General features: G+C 40.7%; 1 protein-coding gene across 1 annotated transcript in view; it reads left to right on the forward strand.

Annotated features, from left to right (window-relative positions):
- PDE11A (phosphodiesterase 11A) overlaps nucleotides 1-25598 on the forward strand; it is a 332704-nt gene that overhangs the window by 254981 nt on the left and 52125 nt on the right. Inside the window, exons 13-15 of the mRNA XM_045559347.1 lie at nucleotides 57-166; nucleotides 9371-9461; nucleotides 13179-13279. Coding sequence (XP_045415303.1) covers nucleotides 57-166; nucleotides 9371-9461; nucleotides 13179-13279 — 302 coding nt within the window. The remainder of the gene's footprint in view (nucleotides 1-56; nucleotides 167-9370; nucleotides 9462-13178; nucleotides 13280-25598) is intronic.

A 25598-nucleotide genomic window follows, 5' to 3' on the forward strand; every position in this document is an offset into this window, starting at 1 on the left:
TTATCCATCCTCCGTGCCCCCAGCAGTGACTGTTGCCATTTTCCCCTTCTTCCCAGACCGCTGGGTTTCAAGAGATTCTGACCGAGGTGGAAATTTTAGCGGTGATTGTGGGATGCCTGTGTCATGACCTCGACCACAGGGGAACCAACAATGCCTTCCAAGCTAAGTAAGTGTTCTAATTGTTGTTATTTTAATGCATTTGCCTTTCTGCTCAGAGCCAAAGGTGACGAATGCTAAAGAGTAAAGCATTAATTTCTGGCATCCGGGGCCAAGGCCACGCAGGCTTGGGCGTGCATGTCACGGGGCCCATCCATCTTTATAATTCCCTATTCTTCTTTTAATTGCAAATTTGCCCTTCATGTCATGCTTGTTGATTTGGTCTGTCTCTGCTGACCTCACTCAGATAACAAAGCTCAGATCTTAAAGGGCCTACATTTTTCCTCCCAGAATATTTGCTTTTATGGCATGATAAGCTTCTTGGACCTGCTACTCTCAAAATCTGGTTTGAGAATCTTAAAATACAAGCAGTCTTAGGAAATTTTATGAAGCAAAATATCTCTTTCCCTCTCCAATAGAATCTGTTCCAGGATTCTTTTGATGGTGGGCAATGTATAAACTGCAGTGAAGAAAAGTCACATACGAGGAGTATAGTCTTTGCTCATCCCTGCTCCCATAGAAAGTGGAAAACAAACAAAAGAATCACATTAATACAATGATGTGTAGGCAACTAGTTGCCATGCACACAATGTGCATGGATAGAATAATCTGTCCCTAAGCAAATTGTACTGGTCAAGGTAGCTGTTGCTTGGTGGCTCACTCTGTGGCCAAGGCCACAGAACTTACAGATCAATACCCAGGTCTCCTGACTCTTGTATTGAGAGTCCAATTTTTTTAATGTTCTTTTCACTATCTTTCTACAAACAAAATGATACAGGAGTTCAGAGGCTGGAGAGAAAAGTTTGGGGCTGGAGAGGTTAGGGGAGGCTTTTACAAAAAGGTACTTTCTGATGACTGATTGCAAAGCCCCCAGGACAAGTTGACCTCTGGTATCTGAAGCTTCAACAGCCTCCTCTGTGGCGACAGGTTCCTTTCAGCTCACAGCTCTTTTTGTTCCCCACAGACCTACTCACGGAGGCCTTGGAGTCCTGGGCCCTTGCATTTTCTCCTGATAGAGCAGATGAATTTTGATTTTGTGTCCTTCTCTTCCATCCTGTGTCCTATATAGCCCATCACCTCAACCCTCTCTTCTCAATATCCCATAATTTCTTGACCCTTTTAAGTTTCTGTGACACCCACTCTGCAAATACTCAGTCCTGAGACGGTCTAACAATTCAGTTTCTTGCTACTCTGCCTAGACTTGTAAAGGCTTTGGGAGAAAATGTCACAGCGGTGAGAGTTTGAGACATACCACCTATATTAATATATTCTCCCAGCTCAGCAGGACGCCCAGTACTCCCCACCAATCCTCTGTGTCCCTAGCCAGCTCCATCCCCCGTTGTTCTTAGCGGTTTCATGTGCCAAACTTCTCTCCTCCAAAACCACCTCCCGCTCCACTACCTCCCCCACGCCACTCAGCAGATCACCTTGCCTCCTACTTCACTGAGAAAATTGAGGCCATCAATCGAGGAGTCTCTCAATTTCCTCCCCTGCCACCTACCAACTTATCTCCCCATCCCCATCCTTCCCTCCTTCCCTCCTATCTCAGTGAAAGGACTGTCCTTCCCTTGTCTGAGGCTGTCCCTCCACCTCTGTGGGGCCACTCCTTGCTTCTCCTCCAGGACCTCGCACCATCAATCTTCCCCTCTCCCCTGTATCTGCTGCCCTCTTTCTGCTGGCTCTCTGCGTCCTGTTAATATGAACACTTCTCCCTCATCCTGAAACAAAACAAAACAAAACCTGCCCTAATCCCCGCTTCCTTCTGTAGCTTTGGTGCTATTTCTCTTCTTTCCCTCGCAGTCAAGCTTCTGGAAAGCTGTCGGGCTCATTGTCTTCCCCTCCCCAGCCCTGCCCTCCCACACCGCTTCCAGTTCCAACTCCCCAGAGAGGCTGTCCTCAGTAATGTCACCAACGGCCCCTTTCCCAAAGCTTTTGGACTCTTTTATGTCCTTTCTTGATCCTTCTTGTCAAGAGACATTTTTTTCACTCCCTCCTTCCTGGAACTCTTGCTTCCTTTGTTTCACGGACAAAGGACTTTCCTCTACCTGAGCAGAGCCTTTCTTCCCAGTTTGCTTCAGGCTTCTCCTGCCTGCCCCGCATGCCCTGGTGATGTCCTCTCCCCATCCTCTCCTGCTCTTCATGGTCCTCCATGCGGGGCCCCCAGCCACCTGCTGATGACCACCCCCCACCTCCCCCTGCCATTTCTCTGAGCCATATTTTCAGCTTATCTCCGGGCACTCATGCCCCCTCCTATTCCAAGTCCCACGGTCGCCTCAATCTCAATCTTTCCCTTCACGCACGTCCCTCTCTCTCTTATCCTCCAACCCAGTCCGCAGCACCACCGGGAATCTGCCCTCCTCCCCATTCTTACAGGCACTCCCTGCTCTTTCGCGTCTCTCCCGAATTGTCACCGCAAACCGCCCAACTCTCCTCCTCCGGTCGGCGTGGCACCCCAGAATAATCTCCCTAATTCACAAAGCTGACCAGGTCATTCCCTTCTTAAAAGCCATCCACACCTCCTGCAACTTTTAGAATAATGTTCAAATTCCTTAGTTTAGCCCCTTAAGGCCCTTTTCATTCAGGCCCCTGCCTATGTCTCCGGTGCGGCACCGCTCGCCCCACCCCACCTCCTCCAGGCACAAGGGACCACAGGATGCACCGGGTGGGGTCCTGCTGGTTCACGTGTCCCTGCTGCCCAGGACGCTGCCTCCCCTGTGGGAACACCTTTCCTCTCCTTCCTTCCCAGACTCCTCTGAAAGCGTCCCCACCAGGGCTCTGTCCCTAACACACGCTCCCCACACGCTCCCCTGGTGGATTTCACACTCTGCCTACCTTGCTGACTTGCAGCGGTGTCTCCCTTCTTTGGTACCTGCAACGGTGGGCATCAGTGCCAGGAGCATAATAACCAATAAATGTTTGCTGAATGAAGGAATGAATCGGTGACTGCATGAATAGATGAGATTTTAATTATTTGATTATAATATGGCTTTACCCTAAGGTTTCCTCATTTCTCTAACAGGTGTAACCTGTTGTAGATTATTATAAAACATAGTTTTTATACACACAGGTTTGATGCTGTACCACTAAAGCATATGCTTTCATTCCATGTCTGACATTTCCTTATTTTGAGTTCTTGTGTCTGCATTTCATTGTTTTTTTTTAGGATTCCTCTCTCCCTCAGGCCAATGGTATCATTGTCAGTGTATCTCCCTCTAGCACCCTCTCTCCAGCCCTCCACAACTCTTCCATAAAGAAGAGATAAATGTGTCAGAATTGTGTCTATAAAACAAGAGTGAGCACCTTGTGGGTTCCTTTAAGAGTGAAGTGAACAATACCTGTATGCAGGTACCAGTGGCCCCTCCCCAGAGAGAGAGCCAGTGCATCATGCTGAAAGAATCAGCTCTTCTTGCTAGTTGACCCCTCAGCTGTTTGGACCAAGAGTACACACCCAATCAAAGCTGGGCCAATCATATTTTGTCTCCCAGGAATTTGGAGTTGGATTGCCATGCTATTGAGTCAGTTAGACACAGGATCTAAGCTGCAGGGAGCTGAGGCTGCCATTTTGGGAAAGCTATGATAGCCACATTCCAAGTGGATGAAAGAAACAAGAAAGCCAGTCTAGAGAGAGGAGAGAAGAATGAAGCTGATATTCAGAGAGAAGCAGAAAGGAGAGACTGTAACTTGAGAGAAAGAGTAAAAGCAGACTCGATCCCCGGCTCTCCTTGTCTCTGCTCCTATTTATAGGAATCAAGCCATACTTTTGATAATTGGGCTCCCTCAGAGTTCCTGGTATAATTTAATAAACCTTCTTCCTAGTGAAGCTGGTTGTATTTCATCTCTTTTCTTTGCAATTAACAGTCCCTGAAGCAATGAGAAGAGCCACAATTTATTTGTTTTTGACTATGTCTCAAGCCCTCTCCACCATTTCTGTAGGGTAGATATTTTTTACTCTATTTTACAGGAAGAACTGAGCCTCAGGAAGGTAAGAAACTTGCCCATATTCATCCATGTGGTAGAGTGGAATCTGGACGTGGGTCGTCTGATTCCAAAGGCCATTCTTTAACCACTGTTACTCTCTTCTGTGACTTTGTCACATAGATTAATATTGTGGGCCTTTGAGCTTCCAGTTCATTGGCTGACTTGCCAGATATGTGAGCTCTGGAAAACTAGATTTTGACACCCAGCAGTTTAAGATATGGAGCCATAAAAATTATAAAACTGAACTAAACCATAGTGGTCATATTTTCTAATGCCTTAATTTTACAAAGATGGAAACTGAGGTCCCCAAATCTCAGGTTGCTTATATAAGACTGAACAGCTTTCACATATATTAGGTAGGTCTTGAGTCACTGATCCTAGATTTCAATTATTTTTTGCATCCTCATGTCACATGATCAAATCTACCTATTCCAACATGATGTGATGTGTTTTCTCAAGACTATTAACTTTGTACACAATTTACTAGTTCATGGGATGTCTGTCAGCCCTGCACTTACCTAATAGAGTCATTTAAACTTAGGACTACCCACCCTCAGTGAAAATTTCCTTTGAGAATGAATGCTGAAAAAGGCTTTTTTTTACATCATAGTAAAAGAACTACCTTTTTATTGATTAGAATGAAATTTATTCAGTGAGTGTGCCATTGTTTAGGAAATCCCTTGGAAGAAACCTATATTCTTTTCTCCCTCTTTATTTCCCAATAATTGAGTGCTTTCTATGTTCAAGACACTGTGCTAGGCATTGTGGGAGAAATGAAGTATAGCAAACAGTCCCTTCTCTTAAAGTGTTCACAGTCTAATTCCAGCCTTTCAAGCGATTTGAAAATGGGATTTAAATACACCAATTATTATGTGGCAAGGCATATGCTACCTTTTTTTCATATATAAGGCTGTAAAAAAACAGGAGACATTTAGCAAGGGACAAATTACTATATAAAATGCAAAATGCCTCTACAATAAAAAGTGTGACTTTAGAGCACAATTTGATTTATTCTCTTAGCCTTTCTGATAAGTGAACCTTTGCATTTTCATATTTTGTTCTTAATTTTTAACTATTGGAGTGCGTGCAATGAATGATCAATAGGTAGAGAGGGCAGCAGTGCCACAGTGCTGTGAAATGGCTCTGTTCACACCTCTCCCAGTTTTCTCTGGGGACAGCGTTCCCCACCCATCCTCCTCTCTATTACAGCTGCTCCTGATGATTAAATATCAGTACGGAGCAGCTCTGTAGTATATTCTCCTAGGAGACTTCTTCTATTCATTTCTAGCATAATCTCTTATGCTCATTTCTTGGGAATGAAAACCCATCTTGTCGCTTTCGGCCAGGTCCCAGAAGTGAAATACTGGGGCACATTAATCTGCCGTGACAGCCTAATCCCACTCCTCACCACCTCCCAACAATTCTCAATTTCCTAATTACCTTTCATAGTTTTCCTTTTTAAAGTTTCCTCTAAGTCATGGCTGCACATTGCCGTTCAGTCTCTTTTTCAAAGAATATGCATCATCCAGGGATGTTACAAAGGAACATTTCCATTAGCACACTTATTTTTGGTGCCTGTGCAAAGTGCTGAATGCCTGGAGGGAATTTTCATTTTTGACTTTTCTTTTTGATAAGTTTCTCCTCATTGTGCTGCTTGTCTCAAACGAAAAACTTTAGTAAGTAAGGATGATCTAATCCATAATGCACATCATGAATATTCCATATGTAAATGTACTTGTGCTTATGGGTTTGGATTTCCTTCCTCTCTCCCTCTCTCCTGCTCTCTCTCCACACACCCTATATAGATGTAATCATATTTTCACAATACTTATATGATGGATATACTTACCCTAGACATTTAAAATGAGGCATGGTATTAAAGTCAATTTTTTCCATATATAATTGATTTGGAGATCTTTTTTCATATTTTACATGAAAAAGTGGAAGTATACCTTTATACAATATATATTATGTTAAAAACATGGCCTTTTTAAAAAATGGTTTTATGATTAATTAAGATTGGCTAATACTACATATTATGTTCCCCTTCTGTGGAATCACAATGTGTATTTTCACATATTGACACCTCTGGGAAGTCTTACAATAGAGAAACAGCTTAGCTTTTTAAAGCTAACACTTCCCAAACTTATTTGACTGTGGAATCCTTTTCATTTCTGCCCTAATACCATTTAACACTCTAAAGAACTAGTATTCTGTAAAATGCTTTTTGGTAAAGTTTATTCTAAAACATGTTTTATTTTTTGCCACTTATATCAAGTTTTCTGACTGTGGACTTGTCTCATAGTGGTCCTAGGAAGTTCACAGTGTTCAATGACAGGCATAGACAGCCTTTTCTGTGAGCCCAAGCCTGAGAGAAAAGGCTCTAAGAGGTTTGGCAGTCTAGGAAATCTGAACGGCAACAAATCTATAGTGTTAATAAGGGATACATATGGAAATAGAAGTATTTTTGCTTAGATGATTTTATTCTAAAAACCTCAGACTTAATACCATGATCCATTCTCTGAATGCTAAGATGGTACCTTGCTTGCAGAAAAGTGAGGATTAGTGCCAGGTGATCAGAGAAAATCCCTGACACAATTATAGGGGACTGTGGGCTTCCTGAAGGTGAGACCATGTCATTTATCTTTGTACGCCACATGCCCAGGGCCTGGCATAATAATAGTCACCAATGCTTGTTGGTTGAATGAGTGATAGATGAATGAATGAGTGAATCACAATGTCTTCCTGCACTTTCATAGCATTGGTCTGGTTCAGTTGCAACATCTACGTATTTTCTGTGATTGAATCAGTATTGTGTGTGGGGAGGTGGAATGCAAGATGGAATTACAGAAGGGAACAGACAGGGAATCTGATGAGGAAGATGCTCAGACCATAGGCAGTCACATGACTGCCTTTGCACAGATACCATGAGCTAAAACACAGCAGGTCAGAAGCCACATGGACTTGGCGGGGAGGGGCAGTGCAGCACAGGAAGCATCAGAGTACTTGTTATAAGGTATCCCCTGATTAAAGGAGGAAACATCTTCTTATTCACCCTGAACAACAATGAGGTGCATGTGAACATGGCTGGTTCATAGAAACAAATCACAGGAATCTGAGCCTATGGTTAACAATTATACTAGTAGAATTTTGAATTAAATTTTGAAATCTTCTTTCATTGATGACAACCGGCTTGGTAAAAATGAAGAATCAAGTATCAGAAATGTATGTTATAATTATCATTCTCGTTGAGCAATAAGAAGCTTAAAAACTTGGATTCAAATCTAGGACTGGCACTAGCTAGCTGTGTGACCTTGGAAAAGTTACCTAACTTCTCTGAGCCTTGGTTTCTTCATGCATAAAATAAGAAAATAATACCTATTTCATGGATTTTTTCAGTACTAAAATGAAATATTAAGTTGTTAGTATGTTGCCTAGTGCATGATAGGTACTTACAAACGGTAACTATTAATAACATTAGTATTATAAAATATGCTAACACACTTATTGTTAACCTCCCAATTTGAACTATAGTCTCTAGACATACTATTGTAAGCTTATTAGACAAGCAACTAATATTTTTTAAGCACCTACTCCATGCCAGGCACTCAGATGTGATATGCTCATAAAGTGTTCTAAAAGTTCTACAGCCAAGACAAAGGCATATAGTGTGCATTTTGAAACATGTATTTCATAGAAATAAACTCTATGTAAGACAAATAGTAACTAACAGTAAATATTAATTTACCATTGATTACTAAGATTAGCATAACAAATTTTCACTTATTAAATGATAGAGATTAAGGCAGCAGGATTTAAAGAAATAATACATGCCTGATTAAAATCTAGCACCCTCCTTACTGAGCTCTTCATACTAATTCCTACTGAACCTAACCCTGCTGTTTCTCCGAACATGTGGTCATCTCTGAGTCTTTCCAAGGATTGCAGATCTCCTGTACCCCCAAATTGACCATGATCTTGGGCTGCCTCACACTGGAGACGGGAGCAGCTTGTAACCGAACTCCTTCACGTTGCACTTAGATCAGTCTTTACTCTTCTCACCAGCAGGGCAGACTATGGGCTGTCAATCACCAGCATCTCCAAGCTGAGGCCAAATTGCCCTTTCAATGTCTAAAGCACACAAGGATCTGGATGGATCCTCAGCTCGAGTCCCATGACTTCCCTTTAAACCGTGGGATTCTCTGGTATCTCTCTTGATTCTTAATATGCTCTAACTCCTACTCCTAAAAAAGATTTGGAAACGAACATATATGACCAATTTGAATGAACACTTTCCTGACCTGACACTGTTGAGGAATGGGTTGCTCTACATATATGAAATTGACAGATAACTTGAACTAATCCCTTCAAGCATCAATAAACATTTTATTAATTTAAAATGAACATATCCATACATGTTTTGATTATTGATTAGTAATTAATACATATTGCAATCTGCTATATGCCAGGCATTGTGATAAGCACTTTAAAATATTTTATTGTTCTCATAAATAACAGGTTAGGTAGATAGTATAAAATCTTAGAGACAAAGAAACTGAGGCTTAAAGAGGCCAAGTAACTGTCCAAAGCTACTAAGTGGAGGAAGAGCTGAAATTTGACCATAAATGCAGGGAACTTTCCAGAGTTCTACACTGAGATATCACAGTGAGACCGTGGACTGGGAAACTACATTAGAAGGTTGTCAGCTTGACATGTGAAGTAGATAAAATGGACTATTGACATAGTCTTTTCCTATGCAAAGTTAAATGCCTTTGGTATTGATATAAGACAGTTGTTCCGGACACTCAGAGGTTATACAAAGTTTAGTTCATGAAGTCTACCCTGACCCCCATGGCCAGCAATTATGTCTTTTTTTTTTCTCAGAGTATCCACAGCACTTTGGTTGGACCTGGGACACTCTTCTACAGTGTATTAGTATTCATATTGTTTTTATGTGCCTCATCTCATCTCATCTCTCTTACTAGTCTGTAAGTTTCTTAGAGGCAGGGACTGTGTTTTATTCATCATGTATGATCCACAGCACCTAGCCTAACACACAGAAGCTTCCTGAAAGGCTTATTTAATAGATGAATGAACTGCAAAACAGGTACCTGAGAATGCGTCTGCTTGTGGTCCTTTGCTAACAGCAGGAAAAGCACTTTGACCCAAAGAGCTGGTGTGGAGGAATGGTCGACAGGGGAAGGGCCCTGCTCACTCCCCCTCTGTCCTCTTTCAGGAGCGGCTCTGCCCTGGCCCAGCTCTATGGAACCTCTGCTACCTTGGAGCATCATCATTTTAACCACGCCGTGATGATCCTTCAGAGTGAGGTACAGACCTGATGTTCTATTTCTCCCCTTGACATAGAAACGAAACAACTATTTGTTTCCTACCTCTCTTTCTTTATGGTGTCACAGGTAGATACAGACAAGCGGGAAAACCATTTTTAAGTTAAGTGTTGGTACTTGCTGACTTTGGGGATTCTTTTAGATGCCTGACCAAGGACCTCGTTCAGATTCTTCCTGAGCTGATTCATTTGGGTTTCATTATTGGCTAGCAGGCTTTTCAAATTCACTTAACAGGGTGACAGGTATACATTGTTTATCCTCAGGGCACAATCCTACCTTCCTCAAGGGATACAGAAGCCCACTAAGGGAGTGACTTGATTCAAGTAGTCAGTGGCCCAACATTCCCATTTGGTGAAACCCAAAGTCATTTTAAAAGATGGTAGAAGCAAAAACAGGGTGAGAAAGTTACACTTTATTAGCACCATTGAGAAACCTATAAAATATAAAAGAACTTAAAATTGCTGGTGGGACCAGTTTGAAAGTGAGAACTGCAGCTAAACTTAAGACCCAGGGCTAATGCCATATGCCTTATTTTGCTTCATGTGGCAATGCAGGAGTTAGAAGTAGTTGGAATTTTATACTTTTAGCTCTCCACAGAGAAAAACAGAAACCACTAACCAACTCTGGCTGAGGCGTCTGACTTTTAAATTGCCAGGAAAGGATCTGTTTAATTTTCTGCAAGCGTACAGACTTTTTTTTTTTTTTTTTTGAGGCCAGGAAGGGATCATCTGTTCCCCATTATTTGTCAGTTCTCTAGCTGTGCCATTAATTATTATTATTATCATCATTAAGGCCCTGCTTCGCTGGAACAGCATCATTAAATATGGAGGTTTTTTCCTCCAGCTCATCTTGAGAAAGCATGCCTTTTGCAATATCACTGACGGCCCCCGACCCCATAAAGGAGTCGATGCTGTGGAACCCGATTGCAGGCTGGGGAAGGGCAAACCCGCTGGGATTGGTGTATTTGCAGTTGGGAATGAAACACCAAGGGTTAGGCTTTCAGTAACTGACAGAAGCCAGCATCCTGGCATCTGTGGCTCTGGAATTTTCCTACAAAAGCCATATTGTAGCTAAATGCTTCCATAGCTCTCAATGGGGATAAGAGGAAATTTGGTTAAGACTATCTTTTCTGTACTGGTAAGTGTGATACTTTTACACCTCTGCCCCCAGAAAGCCCCACCTTTGTAATCACATGGATTATAAACAGAATGTCAAGTTTCCTCAGGGAAACAAACCCCACTCACTCAGAATTTGTGTTCATACAAACAAGACGCATTGGCCGCCCTTCACTCTGGGCTTCCCTGTGAAGACCAGAGACCAGTAAAGAGGGAACAGTGCACCGAGCACCTGCTACATGCAGGCGCTGCCCGGCACTGCCCCAGGCCCCTATGGTCCTGCCCGTCAGAAAGTCAGCAGTGCAGGTGCCATTACTGTCCCATTTCCAAACGAGCACATGTGCAGGGAGGTTAGACGGCTTGAGAAAGTTTACCCCAGACGTTTCTCCTTGCACATCTGCTTTTCTTACCATCTGTACCACACTCACCATCTCCCTAGACAAAGAGTAGAAGCGGCGTTTTAGGAAGACTCTAAACTACTTCAGGGACCAAACCCTTGAGGCACTGTGGAAGGCCAATTTGCATATAAACAATTCACTGCTTGCAAATTAACTTTTTTAAAAATTAAAGCTCATCTGGCTAGCTTTGTCACTCTTTTAGCTATAAATGATGTTAGTTACTATATGTCCTTTAAGAGTACAGTCATGTGCCACATAATGTTTCAGTCACAGACGGACCACATATGTGAGAGTGGGCCCATAAGATTATAATACCATGTTTTTACTGTACCTTTTCTGTGTTTAGATATGCAAATTCTTACCATTGTGTTACAATTGCCTACAGTATTCAGTACAGTAACATACTTGCAAGTTTGTAGGCTAGGAGCAATAGGCTGTACCAGATAGCCTAGGCGTGCAGTAGGCTGTCCTGTGTGGGTTTTCGTAAGTACACTCTGTGGTGTTTGCACAGTGATGAAATCACCAAACATTTCTCAGAAAGTATCCCCCGCATTACATGATGCATGACTGTAATAACATGCACACTCTCACAAAATAATCAGGATCCTCAAATTCACACCAGCTTTCTCCCTGTCTCAGTGTTAACTTTTACTGTAACTTGCTCCTGAAGGCTCTATGTCTTTGACTGGGAGATGCTGGGGGTGTGGCTGGATCCAGGTGACTACTTTTCCATAGCTTCTGACCACTTTTTCCCAGGCCCCGGAACACCTGCCTGTGATTGAGCCATGAGCAACGCTCAGGCAGAAAAACCTGGGCAGAATTATGGTGTGGCATTCCTTTAGTTATTTGTCTTCTTCTTAATGGCTGAATTAAGGGTCTGGAAGAGTTCATCGGAAAATTATTATTAATATTGGACCTGGTCCCAGGTGGAACCAATACACTTTCATCTTTAAGGAGTGGCAGGTTCACCCAATGAGATAAATTAACTCAGGATAGCAGATTATCATCTGGTGCCTGGTAAGAGATAATTTACTAATTGATATCCTGGTTCCCTGAAAGAATTAATTTACCTCTTGTTGGAGAATAGTTTATTCTCAGGCAGTCATTCTTCCCCATTCCTTCTCCACCGTCTTCTGGCTCTCAGCGCTGGGTTTAAAACTGGTCCAGTTCCTGGGCCACACACTAATGAGTTCATATTTCACGCTAAGAAAACCTGAAAAATGAAAAGTCCTGACTTTCAAAACAAATTACGTGAATTGGTCACTTTACGGAAGAATTTTTCACTTTGCTAAAGGCAAATGTGGAGCTGCCTAGTGGAGCTAAAATAAATTTTGCTGAAAACAAGGGTGCTTTTCAAAGTTGTGGAGATAAACATATAATTGCAAATTTTCTTGGGTAAGAATCGTCTTTAGAGTCCTGCAGTGCCAAGAATAATGTCTCATACATCCTAGCTATTCAGTAATTATTCACTGTACTGAATTTAATCCACTTTGTACTTCATCAAAGTGTATCTTAATAGTTCAATATACGGTTCCCCCAACTTCAGCTGTGTTGACATGTTGGGCCAGGTAAATCTTTCTGTGGGGCGGGCGGGGGTGTGTCCTGTGCATCATAGGATGTTTAGCAGCATCCCTGGCCTCTACTACTGGATGGTAGCAGCACTTTACCCAGTTGTGACACTCAAAAATGTCTGTAGACATTGCCAAATTTCCCGATTGTCAAAATCTCCCCCAGTTGAGAACCACTGGTCTAATGGTTTTTTTCTCCTCCTTGAAGTCATATGTTACCCTATCAAGTATTTCCAAAATACCAGCCTAAACCTTTGCTACCTAGGGAAATTAGTATTTATTTTAGGGTAAGAAAGATTCCCAAATGTTCCACCAACTTCTCCACTAAGTCACTCCATAGGAAACAGGCAGTCAGGTGGAGTCCCATTTTTAGAGTTTTTCCCTTTTAGACTAAACACATAACAAAATATCCTTCAGTAGACCTTCTCAAAAATGATTGTGCTTTCTGGCTTTGCTGTGTTTGCCAGGGAATATGTTTGTATTTGTACAAAATTTCATTAAGCTTTCTAAAAATGATTTTATCATGTTCCCAGACTTTTTTTTGATATAGAAAAACCATGTAATCCACAACCACAAATTTAATGTTGTTTTTTGTGACTTTTTACTTTCTCATTACAGGGTCACAATATCTTTGCTAATTTGTCCTCCAAGGAATATAGTGACCTTATGCAGCTTTTGAAGCAGTCAATATTGGCAACAGACCTCACGCTGTACTTTGAGTAGGTATTGGCATTTGATCTATTTGACAAATGGATATCTAAAGTTCTATCCTGTAATTAATTTTTAGGTCTACATTGGGGGTTGCATGTTACTGTAGCATTGATATCAATGTGTAACTAAGCTAATCTTTTTTGTTGTTGTTTTTTCCCTCATCTAAATGGAGTTTCTTAAGGCAGTGTGTAGAAGTCAAGAGAATTAAGGCTACAATCACAAGATTTATATCTTTCTTTTGTTTTATGAGCCTTGTTTGAGACTCTTCACTCTTAAACTAAGTGATGGCCATTTTTAGTTTAGATACTGGCTAAAATTGCTATTTTAGACTATTATTTCTGGTTAGCTCTATAATGGTGTTGATGATAATAAGAAATACTCATTGACGAAAGGTTAACTTGAAATTCAAGACTTCTTCATTCCTTGCTGCTCTTCTATCTCTCTTTCTTGAAAGAGCTGTCCCCCTTTTTCCCAAAGGTCAGGCCTCTCTCTGAGCTGGAAATTTCATCCCTCCCTTTCCCAGCGAGACCTGCTTTGTCAGGTACCTATTCTTTTAGCAGCCTGGAAATCTCTTCTTCCACTAATTTGCACAGTTCTCTCCTATCTTAAAGACCAAACAAATTCCCTCTCTTAAAAAAAATTATTTCACTTGATGCCATGGAGATCTTTGATTGCTTTTCAATTTACCCTGCTTTTACTTTTTAAAATAAACAGAGCACATTAGTACCTCTATTTTCCTAACACCCATTTACACCATGAAGAGCAGAGTCCACCTCCACGTTCTATCAAAATTGTACTCAGAGGTCACCAGAGACCTGTACTCATTTTTGATATTTTGTAGTGTCTTTGAGATATCTGAAGGTTTACTGATTTAATGTCAATTTCTACTCTGTTTGCTTCCCCAACACCCAGTTGCCTTTTCTCTCTCCTTTTCTAGATCTTTTATAGGTTTCTTTTCTCCTGGCTCCTCCATATGAGTTCTTGAACCATGTTCTCCTTTCTCTACTCAGATTCACTCCCCTGGCCTCACTTCTGTGTTACCTCTTTATGTGTTATCACCTGTGTGCAGGAAACTATGAAATTCTTTGCTCTAACCCTCCCTCACGTTGTAGACCTGTATCTCCAACTTCATCTCAAAAACCTTCGGTGTCTTCACTGCTTTCAAAGAAGACTTTAAACTTGGTTTGACTTTCAAGGCCCTCCATAATCTCCCCCCAACCTTTTATCCTTCTTATCTTTCATTTCTTCCCTATGTGATTTGTCTACTTCAACCAAACTGGTCTGTATATTTCACTTTCAAAACCTCTATGTGTAGTTTTCCTTGTATCCTAATCACATTGTCGTTCCTATATGGAATCCTGCCTCTTCACATCCCCACCTGGCTGAAATGACCATCCTTTAAGATTTTTGTCTTTTTGTCCTTTGTCTCTTCTACCACTTTTTCTAGGAAGTTTTATGTCACTCCCTTTGAAATCTTACTACACCATGGCATTGCATCAGTTAAAATAAGGTTCAATTGTAAGGGACAGAAAACCCAGAGTAACAGTGGCTTACTTCTCTGTCACATGAAAGAAGTCTGGAGATAAGCAATCTGGAGTTGGTAGAGTAGCTCTATGAAGTCATCGGGGACCCAGATTCCCTGAAGGTGCTGCCACCTTCAACACATGCTTTCCGCCTCTTAGTCCAAGGTAGTTGCTCAGGCTCCAGCCATAATGTCTACCTTCAAGCCAGCAGGAAGAAGGAAGGGACAAAGTAGAAAGTGGTAAAAGGGTGAATCAAGCTATCTTCTAAGAGAGTTTGCTGGAAGATGCCACATAACACCTCCTTTTATATTTCACTGGTCAGAATCTAGTTGCTTGGCCGTACCTAGCTTCAAAGAAGGTTGGGAAAGGAAGTCTTTATCCTAAGTAGCTATGTGCCCAGCTATACAAAACAGGAATCTTGTTGCTAAGGAAGAAAGGAAAAAGGGATATTGGGAGAGACAACTGGTAGTCTATGCCACAGGTATTTAGTTTTGGATTCTGCTGAATGGGTTATTACATGGTATCGTAGAAGGAGCAAAGGCTTTGGAGTTTATATTGGCCTGGATTTGAATCTCACTTTGGCATTCCAGTTAAACCTGGTGGGTTGAGTCCAAGTATCTGTGTCTTCTCCCTCCTAAAACTTCACTAAAATGATACTATAATATATACATTTAAAAGAAAAAGACATAAATATGCAAGGGGAAAAAGAGGGCACACAACTGACAAGGGATTCAGTACATCTGAGAACAATGGAAGGCGGACCACCAAATGGTAATGGACCTAGCGGAGTAGAAATGGCAAGTGATACCTAACAGAGGAGAACAGCTCTGAAAATCAAGCCATTCTGCCCTGCAGAACTTTGCTTGGGGCTTAGAGAAAAAAACTACCATGAAAAATAGATGGGACATTCAAAGCTTAAGACACTCAAAGCTCAAAGAGATTGCTAGAAACTCAGTCTACAGAACACTGCCCACGAAGTCCTCTGCCAACATAGCCAGGTAATTCCTTTTCCTCTACCTCTAGAAGGCCAGAGGTTTATTCTCTGGAGAAATAAAATGAAGAGCTCTGTACTGATGAGAAGTACAGGGTAGAAATAAGATGCAGTGCTCCAACGAAGGGATTAAGTGAACTGGCCCACAGCCCATAGCCCAGCACGTGGAAGCTAGGAGTCTATACGCCACACACCCAGGCTTGTCAGACTTAGTGAGTGGAAACACACAAGGCCCAGTTCAATTTAAATTTCAGATAGACAATGAATGTTTTTTAGTGTATGTATATGTACCATGAGATATTTGGGGCATACTTACACTAAAAATTATTTTTTTTTATATTTCAGGATAGCTAGAAGAGAAGACTTGAAATATTCCCAACATATATAGAAATGATAAATATTCCTGGTGATGGCATAACCTAAATATTCTGACTTGATCATTACACATTCTATGCATGTAACAAAATATCACATGTAGCCCCAGATATGAACAACTATTAGGTATCAATACAAAATTTTTAAAAAATCATTTTTTATATGAAACTGAAATTATTGTATTTTATCTAACAGTCCTACACACACGCATACACACACACACACACATACAACTCCCACTTACCTTTTTAATCCCTTACTATTACACACAGACAAACAAGGATCACAGAACATTTTATAAGCCTCCAGTATGAAAGGCAGAGGCCAAAACAAACAGAAAAAAATTGAATTCAGAGAAAACAGGGAGAGGAAGAAAACAACAAACCATTGTTAGTATCCTCAGAAAGCTAAGATATCACATCCATGAAACAAGAACAGGATGTTTTGAAAAATAATAATAGGAGCAAACATGAAGAAAAAAATGCTTTTGAAAATTAAAAACATGATGGCCAAAATAAAAAAATCAAATGAAAACATTGGGAAATACAGTCAAAGGACAAAGGGCAGCAAGATGGAAAACACTGCTATATTTCATTTATGTCTTTTAGTGCTATTTGATTTATTAGCTATGTTCAGGTATTACTTTGATAGATATAAATTTTAATTAATTTTTAAAATATATTTATAAAACAAAAATCCCAGCTCTGCCACTAACAAGCTGTGTGTCATCAGATAAATTATTTACCTCTCTGAGCATCTTTTCTTTGTTTCTCTGGAGATAAAAATACCTACATTATATGTCTTACAAATGTCTTACATGTGTAAATGGCTTATAAATGGTGACATCTACAACCTCATTTGCTTGGTAACCTATTTATTTTACATGTTTTGTGGCCCTTATGTTGACTTAACTATCATGATCTTCCATCTTTTTCTGGATCAATGCTCCTTGACTTGGGATTTATGGGAAGTCTGCATCCTTTTAATGTTGTTATTTCCTGTCTCTGACACTTGCAGGATTTTGTGTTATTTTTCTCAAAGTAGAAGCATCTTCCCAAGCCGTGTTTCCAAGTAACTCCTAAAGCGGAAAAAAAAAATCTCAACACTTGGAGTCCATTTATCAAGCCCTGTTAGGGATGTGACAAATCACTGAGTGACCGCTGGAATGCAGTCAAGGAAGTTGGTTGCAACTCATTTTCTCATTACTCTGTTCTTATCTCCATGCTGCAGCCCTTGCTAATGTTTGCTGACTCCCAAAGAAGCTGGCTTGTTCTGTTTTCGTCAGCATTATTGTTTTTTGAGGTTCTGAATAGCTGTTCATTCTCTAATCTAGACCTTCAGGGGACTGATTCACTTGCCTGTCTAAAGTTGCATTAAAGTATTGCCATATTTTTAGCCAAAACAATCACCAGGGTTAATGAGGAAAAAAAGAAACTACTACAAACTGTCACCCAGATGCTTTTATTTCATAAATGTACAATTGTGGAACTGGAAGGGATCTTAGAAATGATGTCATCCAATTCATCTCCTTTATTTTACAGATCAGGCACAGAGGTTCAAATGATTAAACAGTGTAAGTTGGGTCACTTAAGTAATTATTGGCAAAACTGGAATCCACTCTTCCTCTTTCAGGGCTTTTTCCTCAATCACCTTCCTTAATGGAAGAATCAAGAAATAGTTATCATTTTATCATATTGGGGATACATTAATATTGACCTTCCTAGGTGTTCTTTCATCAGTTTAATTTAAAAACCAGCCAGGGTTCCCTGTGCCCTCTCCCAAGGCAGAGTTGGAGACAAGGGCTTGCACACAGGTAGTTTCATTTTGGAAACGACACCAAGAATAAGAGAGAGGGTGCTGAGACAGTGCCATGGGAAAGGAGGGAAGCCATTGGAAGGAAGGGTACATTTCCTTGTTGGTCATCACTGTGATCAGCCGGGCTTGACCCTGGGAGACTATCTGAGAAGTCTAGTATGATGCATGTCAGAATTGTCCGCCGGCCACCATCCTTGTTAGCCAAAGGTTGCTGTATGTGGTATTCACTCCCATGCATTTCCAGTTTGTGCAGGCCTAGGGGCTCCGGGTTCCTGCAGCTGTCCCCAGTCTGTCCCACACATGGACTCAGAGTAGCACCAGGGCAGAAAGTTAGCACTGCGTGGGGCAGCAGAGGAGCAGCTGTGGCACAGGTGGTAACAGTAATGGCTAGAGAAGCGTGGTTGGGCCAAGAGGATGAGAGGTGGCCGTAGGACTAGTTTCTAGAAGTCTGGATTACAGTTAGTTCTTCTGCCCTGACTACTCAAATCAAAAGTTATAATACAGTTGAGGAAACCAAAAAGGAAGATCACTGCTTTCCTCCCCTAGGAAGAAGAAAACCATTCTAGAAATGGCCAGAATGGGCAAGGAGTGGATCTCAGCCTTTTGGAGAGGGGTTTATGACTCATTCCCAGGGGCAGGATTTCCTGCCTTGCTCCAAAGGGAAAAAAATGTAAGATTCATGGAAATATGGAAATGCATTCGAAACAACCACCAAAACTTAATGACTTTAATTTCTAATGGCTTTGGATGTCCTTGGGACTCTGTGCCACAAATGCCACAAATGCCACAAAGCAGAATTTACAAGATAAAAAAAACAAAAACAAACAAAATTCTTGGTATGAATCTCTAGGTTTTGCAACCTAAATCTGGAGGTTAATTATTCATTCTGATTTTCCAACTTACTGAAAACATTTTCCAGTTACTGCTGAGTGATTTTCTGAAATTGATTTCTGTGCCAATTTCTGAGTCCCTGAAGTGAATAAGGGTTTGATAACTAAGTAGTCATTTCACCATCTCAAGCAGGAATTTGATATATGCGGTCAGTAACCAGCCATTTAACTCTAAGAGTCAAATCTGTCTTTGCCTCAGTTTCCTTGTCAGAGCATGGGGGGAGGCACATCACCCATGCCAATCTTCCAGGGTCCTTGTGGCAAAGGAGATTACCTATATAAAAGAGCTTTGATATTTTAAAGTACCTTATAAAGAAAGGAATCATTCATACAGAAAACTTAATAAAATATGCCCTATAAAAGATGATGCTTATCCGAGTGGGCAGAGAGAGAGAGATCTAAAATTATAAATGTTAAAACTTCAAGAGGATGTCACAGATGCCCTGTACTATTTGTCTACATGTAAGTCAACAAAGATGACCTATGCAACTTCCACAATTAGTAATAAAAACAACAACTAATGTTTCCTGAGTGCTTACTTAGGAGCTTTATATACACATTATCGTGTTTAACATAGGTTTAGAATAAGGACTGTTATTAACCTCATGATATGCATGAGGAAACTGAGGTATGGAGAGAGATTCAGGAAATTGCTCACAATGTTAAATAGTAAATTTGGGATTTGAACCAAGTAGTTCGACTCCAAAATGTTTTTAACTACCCTGACATTCTCTCTGCAGTTATGTAATGGTTAGTTTAAGAGTACTAAAGGGAAAATTGAGGCCAATCCTGGGAACGCTTGGGCTTTAGGGGCAGCAGTAATTTGAGTGTACATATGCCTGAGACTAGTTCCAAACACACTGGATGTCAGCACACTAGGTGCCAGCAATTCAACTAATGCCAGGCCCCACCACCAGGAGTGCAGGGTGGGTGTGGAGGCTCCAGGTGAGAGCTGCTCAGGAACCTGTGTGGTGGGGCCGAGATTGCAATGAGAGGCTCCTTGTTTGCAGTTGAGTTAAGCTGGGACACCAGAGGTTGAAAATCCTTTAGCTTTAATACAGTCATGGAGGTTGTTGCAACCGGGTAGCGATAAATAGCATCCATCCCCAACAGGCTGTGATTACATAACATTGTATCTCTTGTCTACTAGGTGCCTGCTCCATGCCGAGCACCATTCTAGGCATTCCAGTATCTCCCTGTATCACTGTACACTCCCTCTGTCACCACTGTGCTAGAATGGAAGCTCCGTGAGTGCACACATCTTACTCTCTAGCTCACTCTTGGAGCCCCCAAACCTGACACACACACTGTCTGACATGAGTTCTTAAAATATTAACTTTTTGATATTGAATTCTCATGTCAACCTGAAAGGTAGATACTGTTATCCCCATCTGATAGATAGAGATACCTGGGCTTAAAGAGGGTGAGCAATTTGCACAAAGTCATCAAGTTGTCTGTGACCAGGTCTCTGTGCCACTCAGACCACTATTTAAGCAGAGAATTATCTAATAATTCAGAGTTTATAAATCTTTTTGGGTGCTCAGTGCTTTTTAGATTGGTTTTCTAAATTAATTAGACTGTTCTTCAAACTGAAAATTTGCTGCTTCACTTTGTGCTCTGCATTCATGAACACAATTTGTCAAAAAATGCCCAGTCTAATGTCTTCTTTGTCTTTGTCTTTCCAAAGTGATGTAGTAAGTAGCACTTCTCAAAAGCATCTGATCATGATAGCAACACGCACTAAACTATTTTTGATTGTTTGGTGTAATAATTTGACCATTCTTTTTAAAAATCAGATTAGTTTTTGGACAATTTATTTTTAAAAATACAGTGGGAACTCAACAAATGTTTCCACTGCTATGCAGACAAAACTGTTCATTCATTCAATATTCAGCAAATGTTTGTTCGGCGCCCACTCTGCTCAGCACTCTCAACTTCCACGGCTTCCTGCACTCAACCATATTGGAGAGGAGAGGACAAGTTGATGCACAGTAAGGTGTCAATGACTGGTAGAGCTTAATCCGTTACTCTCTCTCAAAGACTCTCATGTTTTAACAGAGCCTGATGAGTTAACCTACTGAAACTATTCTAATGTTAGACCAGTAGCCCCTGTGGTAGGTTGATGGAAGAAATATTGTGGTATTTCTCGACATACTTCAAAGCATTTTTACATACACTCATCTCCATATCCCCGTTTATATGATATCCCAACTAACTAAAAAAGGAGAAATTCATCCAACTAGCACTTATTAATGCCCTCCTTATGCCAGACACAGTGCTAGTTGCTGGGAATGCATGGGCAGATAAGACATGGATGGGTCTCACCTTCAGGGATGCAGAACCCAGTGGGGAAGAGGGAGCAGCAGTGCCGCAGCACGCGGGGTGCTACACAAAGTGAACACTGGTAGCCTCTGGAGCACACTGTCTAGCAACAGCTCAAGCCACGTCTCTGCTTAGTGATTACGGTTTTACTGAACTGACTGCTTGGGCCTTGTGTTATCTAATCTTCTGCCATTTTCAACATTTAGAATAATTCCAGTCTTTCCATTTCCTGCATTTTGCCAATTTTATTCGTGCTGTCAACAACAGCACAGCATCAAACAGATCATTTCATTCAGGTTCTTAGCTGGCCCTTGTGTTATCAGTGCTAGTCTAAAGCAGGGAGAAAATTCAAAATTAAATATATCACTTTTTTTTCTTTAGTCATAATTACTGGAGTTAACATCTGCACATTAATTTTCTATTTCTCTCCAGTGCTTTTATGTCAAAAGTCCAGAAATCTCTCCAGAATCTCCATTTAGCAATTAACTGCAGATGTGTGTGATTTGCCTGTTGAGCGAGCTGTAAGAATCTGAAAAGAACAAATACCCTTTTCTGCTGCATCCACTCACCCTGTCCACACGTACACACACCCCACAACCCATGCCTGACAATTCTGGAGTTGAAATTGGGGAGAGTTACAATGATGATTTGCCACCTCAGCAGTAAAAACTTCCTAACATTTGTGGACTTTTAGTAGATTCAGAGGAGTTAGATGAATAGGTAGATAAAGAATATGTATACACATATACATGTATAGATATATAAATTTACAAAAAGTATTCCTGATTAAAATACACACAGGAATGGTGATTTCTCATTTTGCAAATAAAAGATGCCATGCAGATAAATTACAAAGCAGGAAGATTTTCAATGTAGTGATGGGTGACTGGTAACCAATCTTTAGAATTATTTTTTAGGGTAATTTTAGCAGTTCTGTTCAAATGATGCTTTTTTAAAGACTGCTATTTTTCTGAGGGGAACATATGTCAGGAGAGCAGGATGAAAGCCTAATAAAAACATATCTGATTATAAATGAGATTTTCCAGTAAGTTGCTTTTCACTAGCTGAGGTACTTGCCGTTGTCCTTGAAAACCAAGGTTCCCAATGATCTGCTTGAGAAGTTAATGATGTAGTTCCTCATGACAAAGGAGTCTGGATCCAGGTGGTATTATATAATTTTGTGGATTTTCAAATATTCATTTTAGCAGTCCCATGTTTCTGAAAATGCTTCTATTTCTAACAGTTTCACATATGCTCATGCTGTTGACTCTGTATAATCTATGTACACATATACATTTAGATGCTAAAAGAAACAGCTGTATGGGCAAACTCATTTCCCAAAACCACAGTGAATTTCACATGGTTACTTTGTAATGATTATCACTAAGGAGAAGGTCAGAAATACACCACTGGAGTGGTGAACTACCGACCTGGCCTGGGCCATCTGCAGGTCTCCTCACCTCTGTCTCGTGTCTGCCCTGATACTTGGTCCTGCTTGGTACAGCAGCGCATGATGCCATCGCATCCTATGACGGCTGTCGGCCATGACTGCCCACATACTCACTACACGAAAGGCTGTCTGGCCCCAAAGATTTATGCTACACCTATTAATAGTTACAAAGATCATCTCAGAGCCCAGAACTGGGAGGCTGGGGACTTGGAATCTACCTAGATATGCTCACAACTGCCCTGGGACCCTGAGCAAATCACTTCACCTTCCTTCACCTTGAGTTTCCTCACCTATAAAATGAGAGAATTACGACAGATTTTTCTCAAAAGTTCCGTATAGCTCTAACAGTCTATAACTATAATGAAAACTCAAACATAGAAATTATTCTATGACTTGGCAATTTTACATATACATATGCATATATTTAAGTGTATACACACATATATACAGAGAGAGAGAACTCACACAAATTCACAAGGAGATGCATAAAAGGTTATTCATAGCAGTAGTGTATCTAATAGCAAAAAAAATCAGAAATTATGTAAATTTTCATCATCAAGAAATGTGTAAATAAACAGTGGTATAATAATACATGGAATACCATACATAAGTGAGTAGGAATGGCCTAGAACTATATGTAACAATATGGATGAATCTCACATACCTTGAACGAAAAAAGCAAGTGGCCAAAGAATACATACACTATGATGACATTATTTATATAAAGTTTTAAAACATTCAGAACAATATTATGTAGAATTGACCTAGTAAAATTATAAGGATGTACATGATGATGCTTTATATGAAATTTAGAAAATGGTCATCTTATGGTGGGCGGGAGGGAGGCAGAAGCAACAGTTCTGAGAGGCCCAGGGCCTCGACAGACTGGTAGAGCTTTATTTCTAGGCTGGGTGGTGGATGGATACTTTATGTCTTTTGTATAATTTTTACACCTTTTAAAAATTATTAAAAATGTCTAATAAATTTGTTATGTGACATAGCACTTTCAAATCCTTTTTACAGCCTTATGGAAATGATTAACCCCATCTCCTCATCTTTCAAGAAGACTTCTTTTCAGGAACTTTAAAAAAAATAGACTTTTCTCATGCTTATCTTGACAGAGCACACAGACCCAATCAAGAAGTAGCCGACTTTTGACAGTGGAGGAAAAATCAAATTAGTATGCCACATTTTTCTGTGCCCTGTAAAAAGATTCCTCTTACTCCTCCTCCATCCACCATTCCCTAGGGATAGTTGATGTTCCCTTTCATCCTAGCATTGTTAATGTGATATGAAGCCTATGACTGATTTTGAGTTTGGTTGTGATTTAAGACTTTCACACCATCATCTCCAGCGGTTAAAATTTCCATCATTTGAGAATTTATTCTTATGATGCTGCTTGGTTGTCATGTCACAGATTTGTATTTTAAAAAAAAAGATTTTGTTTTCTTCAATAAGAAAGAAAACCTAGGCCGGGCGCGGTGACTCACGCCTGTAATCCTAGCCCTCTGGGAGGCCGAGGCGGGTGGATCACTCGAGGTCAGGAGCTCGAGACCAGCCTGAGCGAGACCCCATCTCTACTAAAAATAGAAATAAAAATTATCTGGACAACTAAAAATATATATAGAAAAAATTAGCCAGGCATGGTGGCGCATCCCTGTAGTCCCAGCTACTTGGGAGGCTGAGGCAGTAGGATCGCTTAAGCCCAGGAGTTTGAGGTTGCTGTGAGCTAGGCTGATGCCACGGCACTCACTCTAGCCCAGGCAACAAAGTGAGACTCTGTCTCAAAAAAGAAAGAAAGAAAACCTACGTAACATGCCTCCACTTTGCCTCAAAGATGTTATGCTCCATATATTGAACAAACTATTGGCAGATATATTACAACAACAGTTAGTAGAGAGTGATCAGACATTGGTGGAAATGATGTTCTTATTTCCTACAACTTGTTATGTTGCCCACTTGGTTCAGGTTAGAATCTAGTCTGCAAGAATCTGACAGGGCTTTTCTTGAATAGATTTTATGTTGTTTTCTTATCTCAATCTCTCCAAATGGCAACTGTGAAGCCCCTAGAACAATTAGAATCAAGGTGAAACCAGTAGCTAAAGAGATAGTTTTTTAAATGAATAGCTTTCTGAGATAATCATTTTCGTTCATTCATCAATTCAGTACATAGTTATTGAGTTCCTGCTACATGTCAGGCATTGTTGTAGGTACTAGGGATGAAGGAGTGAACAAAAATGGGCCAGGCCCCTGCCTTTGTGGATCTTGCATTCTGGTGATTTCTTGGAATAACTCCTGGAATTGCAATGGCCACTCAGGTGCAAATGATGATAAGGATGATGGCTGACAAGCTCTTCCAGAAAGTTTTGTATGTTCCTCCATGATCATCCAAGCTGAGCAAAGTACCTTCCTCTGTGCTCCCAGGACACTCTGGGCACGCCTTAGCTGCGTGGGCATCTTGGCTGTCTTGGTATCCCAGCTCTGCCCGTCACCAGCTGTGAGACCTTGGGCCAGGTACTCAACCCTCTGAGCTTAGTAAGTAATTCTTACTGATCCGGGCACTCTGCTAAGTGTTTTGCACAAATCATTTTATTTCATCCTCCCACCAGCACTACAAGGTAGATCCTGCTACTATTACTCTTTTACTAATAGGAAAATTGAAGCCTAGCAAGGTTAAGTAACCTACTCAAGGTCAGTCATGTAGGTAGTAAGTGACAGAACCCAGGAAGTCTGCCAGAACCACGTAAGGACCCCATAAATATTAGCCTCACCAGGGCTGGGACTAGGGTAAGACAGGTGAAGTGAGGCCTGCAAAGAATCTTGTTTTAATTTAGAATTTTGTCTTTATTTAGAATTTTGTTATTTTATCATGGATTTTTTTGCATTTATTTTGATTTTTTGAAAATATTGCACCAAAATATTTATCTTGAATACTGAATTTTTGGTACTTATTAAATTTTA

The sequence above is a fragment of the Lemur catta genome, chromosome 8, assembly GCF_020740605.2.
Source record: "Lemur catta isolate mLemCat1 chromosome 8, mLemCat1.pri, whole genome shotgun sequence".
Lineage (NCBI taxonomy): Eukaryota > Metazoa > Chordata > Mammalia > Primates > Lemuridae > Lemur > Lemur catta.